The sequence below is a fragment of the Psammomys obesus genome, unplaced genomic scaffold, assembly GCF_907164565.1.
Source record: "Psammomys obesus unplaced genomic scaffold, mPsaObe1.curated_primary_1811, whole genome shotgun sequence".
In the NCBI taxonomy this organism is placed as follows: Eukaryota; Metazoa; Chordata; class Mammalia; order Rodentia; family Muridae; genus Psammomys; species Psammomys obesus.
This window is the reverse complement of record NW_026585580.1, coordinates 13,465,904-13,481,135: the sequence shown is the minus strand read 5'-3', so window position 1 is coordinate 13,481,135 and position 15,232 is coordinate 13,465,904. Positions and strand designations below refer to the sequence as shown.

At 55.2% G+C, this 15,232-nt stretch overlaps 1 protein-coding gene across 1 annotated transcript in view; it reads right to left on the bottom strand.

Annotated features, from left to right (window-relative positions):
* Hs6st1 (heparan sulfate 6-O-sulfotransferase 1) overlaps window positions 1-15,226 on the bottom strand; it is a 36,393-nt gene extending 21,167 nt beyond the window's left edge. The window contains exon 1 of the mRNA XM_055606671.1: window positions 14,671-15,226. Coding sequence (XP_055462646.1) covers window positions 14,671-15,197 — 527 coding nt within the window. The 5' untranslated portion in view covers window positions 15,198-15,226. The remainder of the gene's footprint in view (window positions 1-14,670) is intronic.
* Between the last annotated feature and the right edge of the window lie 6 nt (window positions 15,227-15,232).

The window sequence follows — 15,232 nt, the reverse complement described above, 5'->3', positions numbered from 1 at the left end:
ACACACACACACACACACACACACACACACACACACACACACACACAGTCTTCTCACAAAGAAGGGCAAAACAACAATCACAACCTGTGTAGAGGCTTGGATAGCCCACTGTGGCCACCACCCCTCCAGGGGCCCTAGGGTCCTCCGGCCCGGTAGCGGTTCCCACCCACAGGGGCGTGGCTGCCTTTGGTCATGCAAACTGACTCCCACGGCCTGGAACCTGGCTGTAGGCTGTGTCCAGGTCAGCGGCCCAGGACTTCGGCAGCCCTTCCCCACTGCGAGGACAAGCAAGACATGAGGGTGGGCTCAGGCTACCAGTATGGGAAGTTAAGCCCTGTATGTGGCTGAGTACTGGCTTCTGGGACTGTTAGCAACCAGCTAGGGAGAGGGATGGCTGCTGGGAAAGGGCTCAGGGCCATGGGAACAAAACAAAGGTGGCCAACTTGCCCTTTCTAGTCAACAGAATCCTAGAAGTAGAGATCCCAGAAATAGGCAAGAAAAAGGAATAAGAGCCATCCAAACAGGAAGAGGCAAAGTTCTGTTTGTAGAGGAACGATTTTATGTGGGTAAGACCCCAAACAGCGGGAGGGGAGAGAAAATCAAAACTAATTAACTTGGCAATGTTGTAGGACATAAATTTAAAAATCAGCTGTATATACTAGCAATAAACAATCTGAAAGGGAAATTAACAAAACAACTACATTTACAGCAGCATTAAAGGTAAGCTAACCATGGAGGTGAAAGATTTGTATGCTGAAGACGGTACACGAATGAAAGAAATGAAAAACTGACACAGAGAGCTGCAAGGATCCTCATGTTGATAATTTAGGACCTAACCAGATCTACAGGATGTTATACCTCTAAGAACGACGAAATATTTTCCATGTATACAGAGCTCATCTTAGGAGTCTTATGGAAGAGATCGCAAATAACCAAAGTATGTCGTAAAGAGCAAAGGCAAAGGACACACATTCCTAAACTTACTAGAACATGGTGGTAATCAGGGCATAAAGACAGAGATGGAACACAAGGAGTCCTTGAAACAAGTACTTACATATAAGTACTTTGCGGACACACACACACACACACACACACACACACACACACACACACTAATCTAATAAAAATGCCAAGATCATTCTATAGGGAAAGAGATGGGAGAACCAGATAGCCATATTCTACAGAGTGAATTTGAAACCTTATTGCCAGTGCTCTGAGCAGGAACGGCCCTCACAGACTCATGTGTTTTGAATGCTTGGCCCATAGGGAGTGGCACTGTTAGGAGTCGGTGTGGCTTGATGGAGGAGGGGTGTCACTGTGGAGGCGGGCTTTGAGGTGTCCTATGCTCAAGCTAGGCCTAGTGTGGCAGTTCTTCTGCTGACTGCAGATCAAGATGCAGAGCTCCCCAGCACCAAGTCTGTCTGCCTGGATGCCGCCATGCTTCCCGTCATGATAACGGACTAACCCTCTGAAGCTGTAAGCCAGCCCCAATTTAATGTGCTTTTCTTAGCCAGGGGTGTGGACAGAACCAACAATGTGACAGAACTTAACTCCACTGGCAGAGCGCGGCGAAGCCGCAGGCAGCCCGAGTGGATCTGTGGGAACATCTGTATTGCGCTGACAGCTGGTCTTATTTCACCTTTGCTAGGGCTCGGGGTGTGGAATCCTGTTTGTGGCCAAGAGCTGGTGGTGGTGTGTAAGTAGCAGCAAGCAGCCTGGAATGAGGAACATGGCTGGCAGGAGACACCGGGGTACCGGCCTCCCTCTCCTAACACACAGCTTAAGGAAGGGTAGGCCTAGCTGGGCCCAGCCCTTTGAGGTGTTCTGCCTCCTGTGGCTACCCAGCTCTCTCCTCTTGGGGCCTGGATGCTTGGGCCTCCATCCACAGTGGGGGTAATTTGGTCAGCCTTGTTGGGTACATATTTGTTACCTGCTAACCATGACAACAATGTCCGATGGTTCTGCAGTGCCCAGCCTGGCCTTTCGGGACATCAAGTAGGGACCTGGGCATGGTGGTCATTTTGACTGGGTCTTTCACATTGCATCTGGTTTTCTGTACCGTGTCAAAGGGCACCACGATGACTAACTTCGTGTGTCACCTGTCTGCACTAAGGGCTCCTGGAGGGCTGGGAAAGCACGCCTGGCACTGGAGTCAGGGGTCTAAGGAAGGCTCTCTCCCTGAGCGTGGGCAGGTACCACGAGAACAGCCAAGGGCTCTGCACAGGAAGCGGCACAGCAGGGGTGGGTATGGGCTCTTCAGCACATCATCACCTCAGGTTATCAGTGTCTGCCGGGTTCAGAGGCCCTCAGACATAGACTGAGCCATGGTGTCTCTGGATTTCCGGCTTGCAGAGAACGTCTTGAAAGAATGCAGCCTCCATGACCATGTGAGCTAATTCCCATAAGTCCACTTTCAACAGCCTCCCTCCCTGTATCCTATGGGTTTTGTTTCTCTGGAGAATTAGTGTAGCCACCCTTTGGGGACTCTGCTGGCCAGGTCCAGCCTTCCAATAGTTTGATCTCTTCTTGCGTATGATGACAGAGAAGAGGACCATGAGGCCTCAGGGCAGAGCCCACTGTTGTTCTAAGCACAGGTACTTGTGGGGGAAGTATAAAATTAAGCACCTACCACAGCCTGTGAAAGTACAGCATGCCTCAGGGACAGCCTTGGAAACAGATGTTAGCACAGGCCTCTGGAAAGACTGTGGGCTAGAACATCTTCCAGCTTGGGATCATGATGAGTCCTCAACTCTGGGTGGCTTTCCTGCCTGCAGCTGGGATATGAGCCTCAGAGGTTGCACGGAGGATGGCCGTGTCCCAGCTGAGGCCTTGAAGCCTGGCAGTGTAGCAGCTGTGCACAGATGTCCAGTTCTGCCAGAGGACCCCACTGTAACAGCTCAGCATCTATCTCCTCAAGAGGTGGTCCGCTGTTCCCTTTCTTACAACCAAGTACCACTCCCTACAGGGAGGGCATCATCACCCTGTGTCTCTATGGCAACCCTTCCTATGGACCTGACAAACTTCCTGTGATATATCACAAGGATAGGGAACAGCACCCTCCCTCCACCTGTCTGCTGCACTCTGCAAAGCAGTGCTGAGTTGAGACCACGCGTGCGCGCGCGCGCACACACACACACACACACACACACACATGGTCCCATCTTGGCCAGCAAAAGACACGGGGGAATGGGCCAGGGGACACGTGACTAGCAGTGGCAGGGTAGGGTGGGATACAGAGAATGAGGGTGGGTGACAGGGGCCTGCTCGGCTGAGCAGTCAGCTCTGGTTCAAACTTCCAAGTACACAGTTTCTTGTCTGGGAGCCTGTGCCAAGATCTCACGCTGCTTGCGGATAAACACTTGTAGATAAACAGTGTAGGGAACAGGGAGGATGCTGCAGCGTAGGGGGGATCCCAGGGCCCCGGCTGCGTGGCCTCTGCTCCTCAAGTCCGCTGAACAGCCGTGAGAACGTGAGAAACCTGTGAGGCAAGAGCGGGTTCGGTCTGCGATTGGGACTGAGCCGGAGGATACCTGCGCTGACTGTTTCGACTGCATCTGGAGTCGCCTAAGAGACATCTCCGGGTAGGCCTCTGAAAGCACTTCCAGGAACTGGGGGAGGACCACTATCCCACCACCTCCCAGTGACGGCTGAGATGTACAGAGGCCGGAGGGGAAAGCCTAGCTGTTTGGTCTGCCTTCACTCCTTGGCCAAGGGTTATGTGCACCCGGAGTCGCTGCCGTTCTCCACTGACGTCAGCCGCCAGCCTGTTTTGGTTCCAGCACAGACTGATGACTGGGGATGCTCCAGGACTGCTCTAGGCCTTCAGAGGCATCCACCTCTTGGACTCAGCAGCAGCTGGGCTACTAGGCTCTTAGCCTCTCCAGCACGCACAAGGTCTGATGTTGCCTGCCCAGATGTTCTAATAAATCTTCTCCCCTCTCCCTGCTCAGTTCTGCCCCTTTAAAAACTCTACGAAACACGGCAATCCCAGACTGCTGAGGTGGGCTCTGGATCCTCCGAGGCTGGTGGCCTGATTCGTATTTTGTGTACGACTGCCAGGTCCCTTTCCAAGCCGCCTCCCTCAGAGTTTTGGGTATGAGATGTGCTTCTGCTTCAAATGGCCTATTGGCCCCACTCCTGCCTTCTACCCATGTGACTAAAAGCAGCTGGTTGTCCCCTACAGAAGCTGCATTTCTGCTGGGCATGTTGCCAGCCCAGCTTCCAGGAAAGCAAACGCATAAACCTGTCCTTATGGGCCTCAACTTCCTGATGGCTATACGCAGCTTGATGGGAGAGGCAGTGAACCCTCTCAGAGTTCAGGAGGAGGGCTGGCAAGCATGCCTGGACTTTCATGAGCAAAACAATCCACACCTGCCCAGCCGCCTGTCACAAGAACGAAGATGGCCTGAGGAAGCCCAAGCCCCTCCAGGCTGAGTTGGGCATGGCCACCCAAGTCTTTGTTCACAAATAAGAGCTATAACGCACCCTGGCTGGGGCCAATTCTCTCCTGCCTGGGCATGGCCCCTCTTTCCAACAGAAACCTCACTCAGGCTACCGAGGTGACTCAGCAGGTAAAGAAACTTTCCACCCAGCCTGGCCACCTAGTTTGACTCCTGGAACCCCACATGGTGGAAGGAGGGAACCACTCCTACAAGTTGTCCTACATGCGGCCCTCAAACAGACTAAATTAGAGGCTGGAGAGAGCTCAGCACTTACGAGCCTTTGCTGCTCTTGCAGAGGACCCGGGTTCGGTTCCACAGTGGGTGATTCACAACCACCTGTAACCCTAGATCCAGGGGACCCACGGCCTTCTTCTGGCCTCTGAAGCTACCCACACATACTTGGCACACGCTCACACAGAAACATACGTGCCATACACATAAAAACAACACAAAAATACAAGAATTGCACTTAAAAGGGCCTCTGGATAACTAGGGAAGGCGTCTGCTCACTCCATCCCCCTAAGCTTGATCTCTGGGGAGCCGTCATGCCACACATAATGACCTGGGGCAACTGTTCATTCAGCTGGACTCTGTAGGAACTTGGTAGTCACTCTGGGATCTCCACCCAGACCCTCCACATTATCCCAGGCCCCACCATGACCAGCCACATTTGCCCCATTACAGAAAGATAGCTTGGTAGGCCCAAGACCCTGGCATGAGCCATACTCTTAGATCCCCTGATAGGAGGGCTACCTTGTTGCCTGTCACTGGGGAGGGGTAGGAGAGGAGGAGAGGGATTAGGGGACTTTGGAGCCATAAGCTTGCAGCTCTACCATGGATGACCTCATGTGACAATTTATTTAGGCTCTCTGCCCCTCAGTTGGCTATCTGTGGAATAGGGCCCCTAATGATGAGGGCTGAATTGAGAAAGCCTGGTAAGAGTGAGGGTTGTAGTGGGTCATAGTTACCATCTGTCCTGGCACCTGGCAAAGTCTTGGTTCCCCTGTAGTGCCATCCTCTGGCACTTTCTCCGAGTGCTCCATTTCCAGCAGTGATTGTAACAAAGCTTTCCCGGAGGTCTAGGATTCAGGAAGGCTCATACTATACCCTACACTCTCAATTTCCCTGCTTGATAGGACATCCATCTCGCTTCTCACCATGGTGACGCCAAAACCAAAACTCAATGTCTCCAGTCCCTATTTCCCAAGGACACCAAAGCTCCAGAGAGGTAAATATTTACATGGGAGTTTTAGCACTGACTCGGAGGGAGACGCTTTCCTTTGCTGCCCATGAGCTAGAAGCAATTTGTCCCTTGGGCTCTGCAAAACCCCGAAGCATTTGAATTCTCAGTCAGGAAGGGAGTCAGGGGGCCCACTCTGTCAGGCTCTCTTGTCCCAGGCTGGTGGGGGTGAGGCCTCGGAGGCTGGAGCTCAACGTGTGTGGGCATCCCATGATAAGCTCCCGTTCCTCCCGTTCTGAGAGGGCAGTGCTAGGTGCTTCGCCCACAAAGCAGCATCATTCAGGGTGTGTGTGTGTGTGTGTGTGTGTGTGTGTGTGTGTGTGTGGTCTGGCTGTAGCAGATGGTGCTGACTATGGATGGGGAGGGGAGTAGGGCCAGGTACCGGATACAGACAAGAGGTGTCCAAGGTCCTGGTCAGGCTGTGGGTAACACTTTCCCATGCCTAGAGATGGAGCCTGGGTTTTTCAAGCAGCTCCAGTTTCTCTCTGAGACCCTGATAAGTGAGGTCTGCAGGAGGAGACCCTGTGGACTCACCCGGCCTCCCTGGGCTCAGCTTGTGTATCTGGGCCCTCCTGAGTACCCCAAGGCAGCCTTGGGGTATCCATGCTGCTGCAGGGACAGTAATAAGACAGCCATCTGTCCACTCCCTCGGCCACCTAGGCCTCTGACTGAGACTGCCTCTATCAGCAAGGTCCCAGAGGGGTTCAGAGGTCAGCAGGCATACCCTTTCCTCACGTGGTCACAGGGACAGGACACAGGATGCCTGGGCCAACTTGCATTCTAACTACTGTGGGTGCCCAGGTTCACCACAAGCCTGGAGCCACAGAAAGGTGGACAGGCATGTAGGCGTTGGCATCTGCTGGGCAGATCACTCATGGAACTAGGCCCTAAGGCACACAGAGGACCCTACCAAACAACAGGGAGAGGATCAACAACTCCACACAGAGAAACCAAGGCCAAATGCACAAACAGGTCCAGGCAGAGAAAGCCTCGACAGCCAACACAGTCCAACAGCCCCAAGGCCACCAGGGCTTATTCCCGGGCAGATAAACCACACGCCTAAGTCTGTTCTGAGAATGGAGAACCCTGCCTCACCGGATGGGGCAGACAGGACCACAGACAGGCGCAGTTTTAATAAGCTCCACTGTGGCAGCCAACATGAAATGAATCTCCCCCTAGGCTGCTTACAGAACAAAGCCGGAAAATGGGAGCCGTGTCTAGACAGCCATGGGGCTCAATTGGGAGGGGGTAGATTAAACATGCGTGTCATGGACCAGCCATGACATCTCAGAGACGGAATAAGGATGGGTACAGGCAGCAGGCTGCAGATGGCCAGGTGCAGCCGCATTCAGGGCCTAGAAAGTTTGTGACATTGAAACAGCGCAGTGTGGTGCTGCTCAGACAGTAAAAAAGACAGGAGAATCATGAAACAGCAGACAGCAGGCTGGGCCGCTGTGGGGAGGCTCCACCTTGGGCCTACAAGGGAGTAGCGGCAGATGTACCCCCAGGCTCTTCACTGCATCCTTGTGGGCTCCTGTGTGGGTGATCAGAGCCTGGGCTTGACCCAAAGCCACATTCCAAGGAGCGCACCGCATGGCATGTTCACCCTTCCTGCTCCGGCCCCTTCCCTCCCTGTAGGTCCTTCAGGCGTCTCAGAGGAACAGAGGAAGTGGGGGGGGGTCAGTCCACGGACACCAGGCTCTCAATGCCTTGTCACCACATTTGGGCTGGGGGATGTAGCTCAGCTGACAGTACTTGCCCAGCATGCTGAGGCCTGAGGTCCATCCACAACACAGAATAAACCATGCATGGCGGTGCTTGCCTCTACGCAGGCAGGACATCAGCTCAAGATCACCTTCCGCTACATACGGGAGTTCAAGGACAACCTGGAATACATCACACGGCCCTGCCTAGGCTTTAGCTGTTGGCCTCAGATCGCACCAGTTCATGGAGTAAGGTCAAGAGCCAGCTCTGCACGTCCCTCGTCTCTGTCCCCTGGAAGTGGCAGCATTCATTGTAACCTCTCAAAGAAACAGGACCCTGGGGGAACTGTATGTGCAGGCCCTGGTCTCTAGCCCTTTTGCAGGCAGTTAAGGTGACCATTTACAGAAGGAGAAACTTCTCTGCCCATGTTGCAGATTCATAAAGTCACAAAAGGCCAAGCTGGGACTGTATGTGGTTGGACCAGCTTTAAGCCTGAGCCCTCACTCCCCTGCTGTCACCTCAGTGGGGTTCTGTAGATGTCTGTGGCCCCAGCTCCTGCTCTCCTGTCTCCCCAGCTGGCTTCCTGGCTGTTGGGTAGCCAGAGCAGCTCCTGTCTTTATCTGCCCCACTAGACTGAGTTGGGCTGTTGGGCTCTAGACTCTCACCATTCCATGAGGGCGTAAGCTGAAAACAGAGAATGAGGCCTTGAGTGGTCCAGGCAGGGAGCAGCCAAGCTAGTCCCTACACTGTTCCGACTGCAGATGCACGCACAGCAGCATCCCTGTGGCAAGCTTGCTTTCTGAGGAGTGGCCTGGCTAACTGGTAGAGGGCCCTATGCGGGAGCAGCCTGACCTCTGAAGGCAGAGGCCTGCCGTTGAGGGAAGTGTCCTACACCTGCTTATGACCTGGGGGGTGGGGTAGATGACTTGGCCACTGACCTCTGTGCTTTAAAGTTCTGAAAACCATTAGTTCCCAGTTTAATATCTTTCCAGACAACTACTGATTTGTTCTGATGTCCTGCTGCTGGGCCTTTTAACATTCTCCATGTAAACAAACAAAGGCAGTTGCTCGGCTCATGGCCTGCAGAGCTGGACCAGATGCTGGAATGTGGGGAATGGCTTCTCTCCAAAGACCTGTGTGTATGTGCAAGGCCACTCAGCAGTGCCCACCACGGTACCAAAGACAGCCTGCTGTCCAGATGGGGAGCTGGGCCCTCTCTGCTGGTGGACTGTGGAACTCAAGTGGTCATGAGTGGCCACGGCTCCAGGCTTCAGCCGGAGGCATCTCAAGGTCACCTGCCCTTCATAGACCCCAAAGAAGGACGGACATCTCTATAATAAAGATGGAGATGTGTCCGCTGAGCCCTGGAGTCATGGGCTCCGGTCACAAGGAAGAAGAGGCCAGCTCAGAGGCTCTCTCCTGCTTTGGGGTTCAGCTCTGGAACCCCACTTAACTTATGCCCCTAGAACATGGACAACCAGGCAGACAGGCAGGCTACTGTGTGTTCCCACCCCAGGCACCTAAGCCCTGTGTGTAGAGAGGATTTGAACATTCCTGGAACTTGGTTTTGTTTCCTGCGACAGGCTCACCAGGCCAAAGTCTATGGCTCAGTGAATCCATGAATGAGTAACTGGGTAACTGGGAGCCCGGGTGGAGCCTCTCAATGGTCCAATTGCCTGGATGGCACCTCAGGCGGAGCACGAGCGGACCACAGAGGGCACAGAAGCTTCCTCAACGTGACGAGTTTTATGGATGAATAGGTGTGTGGCAGGAAAGGGCTGCTGGAGGGCTGTGCCCCTAGCCAAGCTCCAGTGCCCACAGAAAGGGCCTGGCCTCACAGGCAGAGGGAAGAAGGCTTATCCAAAACAGGTTTGCCAGGCCCCGGCTTCCACCAAGACTGAAGCCAGGTGAACTGTCTTCAGTGGAAACTTCCTGGAAGCTGGAGAGCCTTTGCTTTGGGTCAGAGGTCAGGAGCGACTGGCTGTTCGCTCTCTCCTGTGTGTGGAAATGTACATGCCGTTTCTGCCAAGTGACGGACCCTGTACTCTGGGGAGTTGGGACAATAGCAAAGCAGGAAGGGGCATTTTGTTCAGGGACAAACAAGGCCAGAAGTTCCACAGTCAGCAAAGGACAGGCCTGAATTCTAAGGCACAGGAGACGCTAACACTTGGGCTATCTCTCTCTACTCGGGCTATCTCCAGGTATGGCTCCTGCTCCTATTCATCCTTGTCACCAGCTTTGGGCCACATGCCTGCACCTTAGCTGCTGCCCAGATGATTTCCTGCTGGCACCACACACACCCTGCCTGTCACTGTGTCTTGAGCTCATTGCCCACAGTCTAACACACTCTCCCTTCAACACAAAAGCAAAATAACAAAGTCTTGCTTGGGAGAGAAAAAGGCAACTAAGTTTCCCCACGGGGAAAAAAAGTCTTCAAAGATGGCAGACACTTAGGGACATGTCATGTGGCCTTGATGATGGGTCCTGAAAGGAGGGACAGAGGTCCTCATCCCCTCTGCACAGTCTATTCAGTAGGCCGGGAGGGCCTGAGCGGGACTTCTCAAAGCTTCGGCTTGGAGCCAGGCCTGATGAACTGACCTGCCCTTCACTCTAACTGTTCTGCAAAGCACAGCCTCTTTTCAAAGCCACTAGATGAGTGGGGGACCCTGGTGACAGCCCCTTCCCACTCTCTCTGCGGCTCCGTGTCTGCTCCGGAAACATCTCTCATGTCCTTTGCATTGGAGACAACAGAGGAAGATCGGGAAGGCATCTGGCTTCTGGCTTCCCCACTCAGTGTGTTAAGTGCCAAGCAGACAGAGTCACATCCCCACAGCACTGCCTCTTAACTGGTCTCCCCTTCCCAGGATGCGTGATGGAGTGGGCAGCCTGGCACTAACGAACCACAGGCCACTAGAAGCTTCCCTGGGCCGTCAGGGCCGGTGTCCGCTGACCATCCGTTCCCTTTTCAGAGCCAAGAGGACATGGCTTGATTCCTGCCCTGCTGCTACGGCTGGAGGCTGTCAATGGTTTCTAGTAAGCCTGATGACACAGTTTCATGTACAGTTGCACATTTCTGTCCAGGGATGGAAAGCTCACATGGCCTCAATCTATGGCTGCTTTTCTTACCTGGGGACAATCATTCCCCCTGGGGCAGGAGCCAGCAGACAGGTGGCTGAGGCACTGAGCTCCGGATGGGCAGATATCCCAATGCTGCCCAGGACTTCCAGGCTTAGACACGCCGACCAGTTTAAAGGGGCCTGTCTTCACACACTTGCTTTATGGGGCATTGAGGACTGCCTCATACCGCTCCCCGTTACTGTAATGAAATCTGGGGGCTGGTCTTTCCAAAGCAAAGTTTACTGACTGAGCTCTTAGGGCTTTAAGGACATGACGCCAGGAGCAGCTCAAACTTAGCGACGGCCTTATGGTACAGAGATAACATCGTGGCGGGACCACGTGTGGAGAGAGCACGTGGCTGGACAGAAAGTCACAGAGCAACCACGGAAAGGCCCAGATCCACTCTTTCAAGAACTAGCTGGGATCTCCCCATCCCTCTTCAGGAAGGTGTCCTCAGATAACCAGACATTTAGGCTCCACCTCTTAAAGGCCCAAACCTCAAAATCATCCCCCTAGGGACAGAACTCCCAGCAAGCCACTGAGATCACCACCAAGAGCCACCTGGGGACACGTGCTGCCCCGCCCCCAGCACCTCAGTCTGCCCTCTGACCCCTGCTGTAGACCTCTCTAGGCAGGTGGAGAGGCAAACTGGGATGACAGGACACAGCCATGTCCTGTTCCCTACAAGGCCATGCCACCTCAGTGGTATGAGTAGGGTAGGGCTTTGCACTAGAAAACACAAGGTAAGTACTTTTTGCTCACTAAAAAACAAAACAAAAAACTTTGGGGGACCAGTCAGATGGACGGTTCAGCAGATAAATGGTGCTTGTCAGGAAACCTGGCGACTTGATCACCTGGACCCACATGGTGGAAGGAAGGAAGCTCTGGTGCATGTCCATGGCAGGTTTGTACACACACACACATGGACACACACGCCCCACAATAAGCGAAATGTACTAACAGTTTTGGAATGTACTATATAGCCAAGAATGACCTGACCTCTGACCCCCCCACCCCATTCCCTGGAGTGCTGAAAGCAGAGGGGTACACCTTCATGTCTGGTTTGATGTGGTACTGGGGACTGGACCTAGGGCCTCCTGCATGCTGAGCTAGCACCCTTCCTCGTGAGCTACGTTCCTAGCCCATGAAACTTTTTAAAACCACGGCTGTGACCCTAGCGAGGTAGCAGGCCGGAAGGGTGCGCCAAGCAAGGGCGTCCCCAGAAGTAAGCTAACGTGGCTGCTCTCCAGCGCTGTGAAGCCTTCACATGCTCTACTCAGAGGAATTGCCAAAGGACATCGAAGCTATGGGAAGTATTTGCACACAGGAGTGTCCACTCGGCAGTCATTCCTCACAGAGGTGAAGCAATTCCCACTGCCTGGCAGCGAAGGACCGGCACGCAGAGGGCCCCGACTGCAGCTGTCACAGACTGAGTTCTTCATGACGCTCAGTCGCAGAGAACCATCACTACAGAAGGGCGCACTTGAGAGAGACTCAAGGCCTCTTACTATAATGCCAGACCCCTCCTCTCACTCCCTATGGTGCTACCCCAGCACGGCCTCTAAACCTCCCACCCCCAGCCACTAACGAAGTCACCAAACCGAGCCCAGAGGCACCAAGCGTGGCCTTCACTGGCCCCCACGGCCCTGCTGTGTCCACGAGGAAGGACTCTGACCCAGGGAGTCACAAGGCAGACTAGAGCTGGCCCAGGTGCCGGCGGTCCTTGGTAGCTCCATCTGGCCCAGGGCAGCCTCTGCGGACCGGCTGTGTAGGCACACAGGCTTATGCTAGCAGACGTGAGACATCTGTAGGAGACAGAGGCCATACTCCGCTCACACACCTGCTACCCTGCCAAGGCAGGAAGGACCAAGAGATGCTGTACCTAGGAAGGCGTGTCCAGCCCCATTAGTCACCCAAATGTGTGCCCAGTTCAGAACAGCCACAGGCAGATGTGCCTTGGGGAGGCTGGGAGCTGGCCAGAGTCATTTGTCCAAGACCGACCGTAACCCTGAGGGCAGAGAGAAGACCCACCCCTCCCAGTTCTCAAGGAGTCTGGAGAGGGAACAGGCCTTAAAGGTGACAGTGCTGGCTCAAAAGCAGCCACCCTGCCAGCACAGGCTCTGCCCCAACCCTGACAGGTCCCTGGGAAGATTGGAGTACAGCTCTTGCCCAAGACAGGGCTCAGCTGGGGAACTGTGCAGCCAGGAGGTCAATGCATAAAAGTCTCCTAGGTCTGTGTGTGTGTGTGTGTGTGTGTGAATATACCTAGTGCCTAGAAAAGAAACCAAGGTAGAAGAGTGGCACAGTTAGAGGCTTTAGAACCAAGGGCCCTAGAGGCCCCTCCCCCACCTAGCCCACTATAGTTGAGTCAGCAACTTCCTGGCTGGGGGTTAGCAGTCCACACAGCATTTTTCATCTTTAATTCCCACCCACCCCTCATACACACACCCACTCTCTGCAGGCAGTGGAGGCCTGGGCACAGCATCTGGGACCAACCACATCCCCTATTCCTTTCCTTCACAGCCATTTAGCCACATGGGTCTGTGCTCTGGGATAACCCTAGCCGAGGGGGGCCCTGGGGTCCTTAATCCTGGGAACCCTGGCGACAATCTGTGGCCAACGTCACCCGCTCGGGGCAGGTTCACGCCAAAGCTCCGGTCTCCCTGCAGCTTGGAGCAGCGTGCATGGTTTGCCTGGACCTCCTATAAACAGGGTGTCCACCGTTTCAAGTCCCGCATCCTGCAGACAGAGAGGGCCTCCCTGTGCCTGCTGGGGTGTGCCGAACACTGGGCACCCACGGCCTTGATTGGTCAGTGAGCGGGCAGCTGCTATGGCCAGTCCAGCTCCAAACAGCCCAAGGCTGAACCATTGGGATGGGTTCTGTACCTGAAACCTGTATGTGGCACAGCAGAGCTAAAGTGGCCAGGAAGCAGTTTCCAGGGTCTGGAAAGGGGCGTCTGGGTCCAGGTTAGGGCCCTGGAACACCTCCACTGAGACCGGGAACTGCCGAGGGTGTGGGGAAGTGGGTACGGGGAAAGAAAGTAGATCTTTCACCTAACTCTAGCGTGCCAGTGTTCTGACAGTTTGGGAAATACAGACTTGGGACTGTAAGCACTGCAAACAGCTCCAGGCTGGCTGGACCCTGAAAGGTCCTAACACCACCAGGACGCCAGCACCCTCCTCCCCCAAGAGTACCAAAGAAATAAGCGACATCAGTCAAGACTTGCCCACACCCACTTCCCAGCTCCTCTGTAAATTCAGTCCTACAGTGAATACGGAAGAGAAACAAAGGCAGGCAAGAAGCCCTAATTCCTGGTGCTTCCAGGGGTGGGGTGGGATGGGGGAGATGATCCCAGAAGGACCAGTGAGCGCCTCAGGAAGAGGACGACAATGGACAGATTGCAACTTTACAAAGTGCTTCCAGAGGGGCTAGCCCAACCTTCTCAGCCCCCACCCGCACCCCAGGCAAGGAGAGTGAAGGGCCTTGCTGGAAGGTCCCTGGCTGCAAAAGTAGCCGTAACTGCCTCAGCTATCCCTGGTCTGGCTGAAGATAGGTTTCTAGGGAAGGCAGTCCCCCACCGGAGGCTTTTGTTCCACTTTTGTGGCAGACGTGGCCAGGTGGTGCTGCCTCCTCCCCGCCTTCAGCCCGGGTCACACGGGCCTTTGTTCTACCTGCACACACCGGCAGACAGAGCCCACCCCTTTCCAGGCAGCTCCTCCCCAGGCTGGCAGGCACCAGAGGGCCTGCAGATAGCACAGGTGCAGGGAGAGAGGGACCTCATTTCTCTTGCTCCACTTTCGGTACTAGCCAGGACCGGCCACACATACACACAGAAGCACACCTGTTCTGCTTCTAGACCCAAGGCTGGACCCTTAGTCTCAGGCTAGCCAGCAGTGCACCCCAGATGAGGTGGTCAGAGGGCAGCGGGCGGTGACCCAAGAGGAAGTCAGGGCACTGCGCAGCCAGGCCAGTGGTGAGGACAGGCACAGTACAGGGGGTGAAGGGAGGGATCAGAGGTCAGGAGTGGCAGCTGCAGGGGACAGAGGAGATGGGATCCGGGAGGTCGGAAGCAGCCCCAAGAGAGCAAGAAGTACAGATGTGGCCCGGGCTTTAGGGACCCCCCCCCCCCAACCCCGCCATCACACCGGCCCGCAGCGGGCGCTCACCTGGGCGATCGCAGACCTGCTGGGTCGCGGCGGTCCAGCACACCGGGCACACAGTTGGTGAGTTCGGTCCAGTCTGCGTGCAGCCCGCAGCTCCAGCCCGTGGAGAAGCGAGAGAAGAGCCACGTCTCGCGGCGGTTGGGCCGATAGCAGGTGCACTTCTTCTGGCCCGGCCGGCAGTCGCAGGGCACCTCGAGGCGCACGTTCTGCACTAGGTGGCGGCCGAAGGTGGTGCCGCCGGTCTTCTGGATGTGCAGGAAGACGATCACGTCGTCGCCCTTCATGTCGAAGCGCAGCGAGCGCTCCAGCTCGCGCACGGGGAAGTAGTACTTTTTCTCGTAATGGGGGTCCGGCGTGGGGAAGAGATCCAGGTCGTCGGGGGGCGCGCGGCCCCCGGGCGCGCCCAGGCTCAGCCCCGGGCCCGCGTACTGGTACAGGATGAGCATGAAGCACGCCGAGCCCGCCACCACCAGCACGAACTTGCTGGCGCGCTCAACCATGGTCCTGCCGCCGGCGCGCCGCCGCCGCATGTGTCACCATCGCCGGCCGCCCGGGCGCCGGGCCT